The sequence below is a fragment of the Vollenhovia emeryi genome, unplaced genomic scaffold (genome assembly GCF_000949405.1).
Source record: "Vollenhovia emeryi isolate VEMERY1.0 unplaced genomic scaffold, V.emery_V1.0 DF939122.1, whole genome shotgun sequence".
Classification (NCBI taxonomy): Eukaryota; Metazoa; Arthropoda; class Insecta; order Hymenoptera; family Formicidae; genus Vollenhovia; species Vollenhovia emeryi.
The window spans coordinates 588,244-597,020 of NW_011967244.1; the positions used below are offsets into that span (position 1 = coordinate 588,244).

Consider the following 8,777-nt stretch of genomic DNA (forward strand, 5'->3'; position numbering starts at 1 on the left):
CCTTGAAGACGAGGGAGTCAGCAAATTGGCGAATTGGGCCGACAGCATGCGGGCCGTTGTTTGAGTGGAAGTCACGTGTCTTCCCAGTGTGTGTGTGTGTGTGTGTGTAGATGTATGCGTGCGTGTGTGGCCGGCTGTGTGTGGAAACCTCCTAATAGCTTCGGACGCTGCAAGGATGCAGTAGGTGTGACACATTAATCAGTAGCAGCGTTCACCGAGGCTGGGCTCCAGCCACCCGTGGAGCTGAATCCTGAGACGTACAGCGCGTCTCGCTTAGGTGTTGCGCACTTGCCGTGATTGCGGACGTTGCGGAACAAATAGAAAAGAATGCCGCTCGTTCCGCAGCACCGAGATATTGGTAGCTGTTAAGCTACGTGCGATTGAAAGACTCGAAGAATTATAGACGTTAATGCGGCGCGGCGCGTCTTGTAAATAAACTGGCACGTTTTTATCTTTTAATCGCTTAATTTTCACGGGCGCGTATCCTAACTTTGAGGTTTAATTGTCACGGTGTATTAACGCAGAAAGTTGAAGAGGTATAAATAAGAAGGGGCGTCTTCTTTCTAAGATAAGAGATTGAGCTTGAGAGGAATTTATAATCGCGAAGAAATGCGCAACGCCTGCCACACCGTATATATAGCGCCAAATTTCCCATCTCACCGTGGAATTTCAAGAGGATCACTTCGCTCTCCTCGGAACGGCACCATTATGAATTTCCGTTAGGATGTGTGCGAGATTCCGCGCGTGGCATCCTTGGCATTAGCCTGGTGTACTCATTTTCGATCTGGCAGTAGTCTTGATTATCTATACGATTGCGTACATATTTCCGAAATTTCTCTCAAAATCTAACTGGCAAACGTCCATCATGTCAAATGGTGGACTCTTTCATCTCGATGTATAATTTATGGAAATTTAAAACGCGATATTTGAGAGGTTGAGCTGAACTTAAAAATACGATATTAAAATGGATATCTTATTACATCGAAGAGGTAAAGAGTAGAAGACATAATTTATGTAAAAATTTTACACAATAGCTGATCGTTTTATTTAAAAAAAAGGTTTATTCTTATGAAATTCATCTCAAAATTGGCGATTATATAGTGTTTTGCCGGAAATGTCTTTCTTATCACGTCCCCGTCGTACGGGATTACACGTTTGGAGCGAAGATAGCTTGGAGAACGCCTAATACGCGAGCATTATGGCACATTTTGCCGGAATGACTAACGCGCGAGCTCGTCGGGAATGATAAAAAGCGAACAGACGTGGGGGATCGGGAATTTACGTCGCTGCGGCGACGTAGCCCGAACCGATAAATGGTTTGAAGCCGTGTCAAAGGAAGTGGATCCAATTTAAACCGCGGCCTGTCCTTTGCCCAGCCCGAATCTCCCATCGCCGAATAGATCTGCGTTATGAATAGTCTCGTGAGATTTACATTCCGTTCTGCCTTCGAGATCAATTCTGGTTGTACGTTATGGCAATTTGCCTCCGTTCGCGCCGCGATGAACTCGCGTGACCCGACGACCGATTTCGAGAACGGACAGTGCCGTAAAACTACGAAATTATCGCCGTTCGCGGAAGATATTAAATAACGGCGCGCGTGGGGGGCAGAAATGGAAATTTTGTAAAGTTTCCACAAGTTGAAATCCATAATTGGCAAACATCCATCATTTTCTCACAACTTCTGGATGTTATCCGCCGTAAAGGAACCTCTAATCTGCTTAAACCTCAGGACTTGCTCCATATACATAATAGTATGCCACGCGGACAATTACAATTTAATTCGTTGTTTTTTTTAAGTTTCTCTCTTTTCTGGAAACTAGCTTCCATCAACATAACAAAGCGCTTTACACCGCGGGGTTTGAAAAGCTTGTGCAACTATAATTGCACCGTATGGTCCACTATGTGCAGCAAGTCTTCTTCTCCGACTTAACGGGGATTAAAATCTTGGCCGTAATGAAGTAGGGTTTATTAATAATTTCATTAGAATTCCCCTCCATTAAGTGTCGTAGGTAATAATTTTGCAGTCGGCTTCTAATCAACATTGCCATGCGAAACGGATACAATATGTATTACTTTTGGGGCTGCAATAATCGCAAATTGAGTGCGACTGGTCGGATTAACATTTCCATGCTAATCCTTAATGTACGCAACAAAGTTGGTTTCTAAATTACGTTCGATCAAAGGCGTGTTATATAACTGAATGTTATTTACATTATTGTGGATATTCTTGTGATACATAACGACAAAATATGTTGCTGACGCTTATTTCATGAATTACTTATAATCAAGGTTGGGAAAATTATTTTATAAGTATCTAGTTACAGTGTTTTCGCTAAAAGTAACTGTAACTTCGTTATAAGCAACGAGCTCTTCCTAAACCTGCTTATAAAATATTATATGACTGATCTGACTTTGTTTCTTTATGTTTTCAGTATATGCGTTACCGTGGTCGTCCTCAACGTTCACTTCCGTTCACCACAGACGCACAAAATGGCACCCTGGGTGAAGAGAGTTTTCATACACATTCTTCCGCGACTTCTAGTCATGAGGAGGCCTCAATATAAATTCGAAACCAGCAGGTTGGTATAAAATATAATCGCAGAATGGATATTATCCAAAGATACGTATGTGAATTATTTATTCCTGTTTTCCTAACAGGAAATGTAATACGAAACAAAGTTTTCTTAATTCTTATTTGATTAAATTGAAATTTATCGAAGGGAGAAATTTTCATTGCAAACTTTTTTTATCGATACATTTTAGCATCGAAGATTAGAGAAGATATTAAAATATGGTAAATGTATAAAGAAATAAATAATGAATAAGCCGCTGCTTGCACGGTTTTTGTCGCACTAGCGGAGAAAAATCGCGATCAGGGATGTCATTGCGCGAAAATTGTGCCGCAACAATAATGCCGTCCATACTTGGCGCGACTTTACCTTACATTCTAGTCTCGACAATAGTCGCGCCGCCAGCTAGCCCGCCGCTTTTCAGGACGTGGCACCCGCATTAAAATTCTGCGCCCGATTGTCTATGTTTGCAGGTACACTTCCGGCAGAGTGCTAATGAGGACCGTTAGAGGAAAGGAGAAGACTTGCTATTATCCTTACCATCCGTCGACTCAGGAAGACAGCGAGGAACACCTCACACCCAAGAGATTCCACAGCCGTCCTCCGTCAAAGGAAGACCTCTCGCCTTCCAGGTATTTATGACAATACGGAATGCTGCTACTAATTAGATCTTTGATCCTTACCTTACTCCGTTGAGATTTGCTACACTTATTTTAACGGTTCGTTATTTTGTTTGAAATGTTTATAATTACGAGCACAGCTCTCAAATATCCTCTCCCCGAGAAACTTGTACGGATAATACAGAACGAATATAGTCTAAGGGCTCTGATAATAGAACAAATAAAATAGAAAGAAAAAGGAAGGTAGTAAGTCAAACGTTTCGATCAACTAATGCGATCCTTTTCAATGGCGTATAAAAATTATTACTTACGTTACAACGTTAATTATTAATATTTATATAAATTAAAAGCGGAAGCTCGAGTTATACAAAAAAAAGTCAATTATTATAACAACGAATGTAGCTTGAAATCACAAAAAACCATTATAAATTGTTAATAATTGGACAATTTTTTTTACCATTATGAATGTTATTGTACATTAAACTTTTGTATTCCGCATTTAACATCCTGCGTCGGCTCTTCCTTTTTCTTTCTATTTTACGGATAACATTATAATTATAAATTTCAGTTTAAATGGTACGATCATGAAATATTATCTTCTTAATAGTAATATTATTTAATAAGTATATAATAACGGCGACAAAAGTGCTGCTCACTGGGAGAAGAAAAAATCGTATCTAACAATGTTACGCTCTCCGATTACTTCAGCCTTACAGACGGTGCGAGGTTTGGAGGCAGCTGCTTGATTCATGGGCCCCCTTTAGCACCGTTACCCTTACACACCGAGTGCGAGGATCTCTCGGTCTCCGGGGACGCGGGCATAGAGGAGGTCAAGAGTCCCGCGCTGCGAAGCCCACCCACCTTCTCGCACTCCCGTTGCCCGCCGGAAGTGCACAGGTCCTGCATCTGCGTGCGCTTCATTGCGGAACACACCAAGATGCTCGAAGACTCGACTAAGGTACACCCGTTGAAATACGTGGAGAGGCATTCGATCAAAATTTTCTTTCTACGATTATTGGTTTTCTCCTGTACGTAACGTATATACGGAGAGAATTTTCTCTTAAAATTGATCCTGAAAATCGTGGGACGACAGGGCATTTGGATGAATTTTATAAGGTTTTTTTGAATTTTTCCCATACATTTTAGGCTCGGTTTCACGAAACGCCATTTAACTTTAATCTTATTAGTTTAATTCACGTTCGTCTCTTTCTAAAGTAACAGATCAGGCACGAAGTCTGGAAAGGCCTCGATTCGCCACTATCATTACAAGATTTCGCGGTAAATGAACGAAATCGTTTCTCTGGGCAGGTAAAAGAGGATTGGAAGTACGTGGCGATGGTGCTGGACCGCCTGTTCCTTTGGATCTTCACTCTGGCAGTTCTGGTGGGTACCGCGGGCATCATCCTGCAGGCGCCCACCCTTTACGACGACCGGGTGCCCATCGACAAGAAGTTCAGCGAATTCGCAACCACGACGGTGGTGAAGTGTCCGCCCCAGTAGTCCATGCCCGAGCCCTGCACCGTAGAGAAAGACTAAGGACCAGAAGCCCGGACCTTGGTCTTAGGAGTGTCCGCAAGTTCCACCTCCTTATCCTCAACGACGAAATTACGGCAAAAGGGCTCCGATTTTGCAAAGAGTGCACCGAAAGTATATACGGCCGGCGATTTCAAAGACGACGCGGCGGGATGCTAAGCTCCTCTGAAAGGGGGAACGAGAACCGGACGAGCGAAATAGACGTCGTCTTTGGAGAGACAGTGTCGATGGCAGGATGAGACGATGTGTACGTCGTTACGAAATCCCGAAACGAGAGAAACGCCGGGGCGACGTGATCGCTTGAACAAATTGCACTCGGTGTCTCCCAAACGTAAGGGCGCGTACGCTCGCGCGATAGGCGCGAGGTTCACGGGGATCCACGTACACCTACATAGTCTGCTCAAATAAATCGTAATACGAAGCTGCCACTATTTAATCGGGTAACACATCAGGCTGACGGACATTACGGTGTAACACTGTATAGTATAATTTTATCGCCTCCGGTACCGGGACTGAACGCGACGATCGAGCTTCCGGTCTCCGCCTGTCGTTCGTCCAAGCGCGCGCGCGCGAACGGGCGCTGTCATTCGAACAGGAGCGATAAAGCTCCACGCGAATTAGGGCTAACGCGAAATTAATTAATGTCACATTTTAGTCCGCGTTCTAGATTTGTAATCTAGATTTGTCATCTAGATTTGTGTAATCTAGATGTGCAATCTAGATTTGTAATCTAGAACGAGACGGAGCCAGATATACAAAGGTATCGCGATGCGGTTGTATCGCTGCAGCGTCTTGCGCGCACGTTTTACAATGAAAAATCGACGCCTTATAGCGAGCATGCAAGGGTTTTTCTTTCCGAGCGATTTTTTGTTTTACATTAAACGTGGTACGCGAACAATTCCGTAGCTTGTTGCAGCGTGTGCGGTTTACCGAAGCTTGGAGCTTGCGAGCTTCCGCATTGCAATAAAATGCGAATGAGAAGCTGCAGTGCCGCCGCAATACCATGGCAGCAGTTTTGTACGCGAACGACGGAAGTCGCGTTTTGTGAGCGTTTTGCCCTTTGCGAGTCGGGCCCCGGGAGTCGCTCGCATTATGCGAATTAATTAGGTAAATCAGCGCGTAGCTAGCTCGTCGTACACAGACCTTAGGGCGTAATCTTACTCGAAGTGTATAACCAGTTGATAATTTTAGAAACGTAACCGTTTATACGAGTATATAAATAAATCTAAGAACGACGGACGAGCCGATAGTGCGTCGGTAACGCAAAGTACCGTTTCATTACTGTCCTAGAAAAATATTTCATCGACTAATCTTCCTTTTTGATAATCGTTCTATCAACTGCTACACTTCCCAATCTTTCTGCGAGCACTTGGTGTCTGTCACTTAGTTCCCTCGCTCTCTTTCCCTCCTCTGATATAAGCACCTTTATTCGTGCGTGTGAAATTATTATCGTTTTCCTCCCCCTTTGCTGTTCTCTTCGCGAGGAAGGGAACGCATATCTCGCACCGCCGACGCACCTCGCGTTACCTCGTCCCAACAAGAATATATTGTATTTTGTAACGAGAGGTGAAACACGTGAGAGTACGATAAAGAATAACCGATAGTACGGTAAGAACAAGTAAAGCATACGAATTCTAAAGCTGATAGTTGTAGGGAATTGAACAACCATTGACGCCGTTGTTCAATACCGTAGTTCGTGGTCGTTGTCACTGTGAGTCGTCATTTCCATTCATTTTGCCCTTGTCCGTTTCCTTTTATAGACACAGTTAACGCGTCATGTACGATACTTGTCGTTGCGGTCAAACGATTGTCTGTCGCGAATCGCCTGTGCGGATGACTGTTACTCGCGTAAATCAACGTCGGAGAATCTTGGATCCTCGTTCTGTCTAAATTTCTCGATTTTCACGGGAAACTCAGAGGTGGAGCTTGTTTTTCTGTGATCATTCAATTCTCGAATTTATATGTAACTCACGCTACAGAATTGACGGAAGTACTGAGCACTGTGTTTACTTACGGCGGTGCTTCTATTCCTTTAAACTCGGGAAAACTCAATTAAACAATTATTCCCTCGAAACAAACATCCGGTTTTATTCCATACCGACATTTACGTACGTGGGAAAAGCGCAGAATTGATTTTCTCTTTGAAGCAAGAGGATTCATGATCGACTCTGCCGACAGCCTTAAGTCGACGATCGATACTCGCCCGATTCTTCGACGTTTTTAGGACTCTTAGATATAACTAGCGAATAATAATTTTCGCGCATTCTAGACATAATATTGTAGTACGTTAAACTGTAAATATATATATATTATAATTATTGCGGGGCGAGGGGAGAAAAGAAAAATTCCCCATTACTACTGCCATTAAAACGCTACGCCGATACTTTAAGAGCGTTTTTGTGCCATCAGTCGAATGGCCACCGATTATTTTTCGTAAGAAAACAATTTCCGGTATACGATCGCTTCTTCCGATCGTCAATCAATCGAGGAGGTTTACGCGAATAATTTCTTCTCGGGACTCGAACGAGCGTTTTCTTCCCGACTGACCACGGCGATCTATGCCGGATATTGTGATCGCTACTCGATTGAAAATACTCGTCCAGTGAACGCCGAAGCGTTAGACTCGTGGGAAATAAAGAGGCGTGCATTTAGTATTGTAGACTCGAGGAATTATTCTCCTAGCGAGGGAAAGCGAAACAAATCTACTCCGCACTAGGTCGTTAGGAAAACAACGCACACATTTTCTATGATAGAGCTATATATTTACTTGTTATAAAATGACACCGCGACTGGTAATACTCGCGTCGACGACGATTTTATAGCGAAGACGGTATTTAAATCTTAATTAATGCAACGTGAGAAAGAGTTCTAATTTCAGCTTTCGCTTCCGATGAACTGAAAACAATAAGGAAGCCAGTTTTAGCTAGCGCCTTGTTTTACCTTCAAGATTTAATTGTCATATTTAATTACCACGTGTTCATCGCGACAGAGCGATGATACGTCGTTTGAAATCAATTTGTGATTAAACAGTAACGCTCTCTGAATATAACTGCAGCAGTTAAAGATTTAAATAATAGTAAAAACAGTTTTATTTTTTTTCTGTCAGAATACGGAGCACTAAAAATTTTGAAGAATTTTATGTAGGTAAAGTTTGATTAAATACACGGTTTGTTCATACATTATATTGCGGCGTAAGTTTTAACACTACAAGAAAATCATGCGGTCATATTTTTCAAATATTTGAAGAATTGAATACTTTTAGTATAACATTCTTGATATACTAAACGTAAATTTATTCAGCTCTTAACATTTTTAATAGTAATTTTTCTTAGTAATTTTCTTGATATACTACATCAAGTCTCTTATTAGAACCCATTAAAAACCTTGAACTTTGTTATAGATATTTTGAAAAACCAATCGGCGAAGAAATCTGAACAAATTCATACGCTGACATAATTTATAAAAGAGTTCAATGTTTTAGATTCTATGTAACTCTTCACATTTCGGACTCTCCTAACAATCTCCTTGAGAGAAATAAATATGCTATTGAGACAATTTAATAGGATAAAGAAACATTTATTTTTATACATTAAATTCGTATTAGTTTTTCTAATTTAAAGGAGACGAGAGAGATGGGAGCCTTGACAGGGTGTTAGGTATCTAAATAATTTGATTATAACTTTACTGCGTAAAATATTACCTCAGCCAGAGTTTAAACTCGGATCACTCTCTTAGGCCCGGTTTCACCAAACGTTGCTTAATCTTCGTTTAATTCACGTTTGTCTCTTTCTAGAGTAACAGTTGGAAAGGGACAAGGAACGAATTAAGCTAAGCTTAACGTTAAGCGACGTTGGTGAAACCGGGCCTTACTAGGGCGTCTGACCAAATTCGACCAATGAGGCATGTACATATACGCAGTAAATTTATAATAAAATTATTTAAACACTAACACTCTGTCAAGGCACTTAGCTCTTTTATTACTTCGAATTTGTGTTTAACACATCATCAGAAGAGCTTTATGTGTTTATTTTCTAATTTACTTATTACAACTTTG

General features: G+C 41.7%; 1 protein-coding gene across 2 annotated transcripts in view; it reads left to right on the plus strand.

The window, feature by feature from the left end:
- The window catches only part of LOC105569860 (acetylcholine receptor subunit alpha-like), a 191,924-nt gene extending 183,476 nt beyond the window's left edge, over positions 1-8,448 (plus strand). For both annotated transcript variants that reach the window (XM_012026637.1, XM_012026638.1), the window contains 4 exons: positions 2,433-2,579; positions 3,044-3,202; positions 3,899-4,148; positions 4,499-8,448. In XM_012026637.1, the coding sequence (XP_011882027.1) occupies positions 2,433-2,579; positions 3,044-3,202; positions 3,899-4,148; positions 4,499-4,690 (748 nt within the window). In that variant the 3' untranslated portion in view covers positions 4,691-8,448. The remainder of the gene's footprint in view (positions 1-2,432; positions 2,580-3,043; positions 3,203-3,898; positions 4,149-4,498) is intronic.
- The last annotated feature ends 329 nt before the right edge of the window (positions 8,449-8,777 follow it).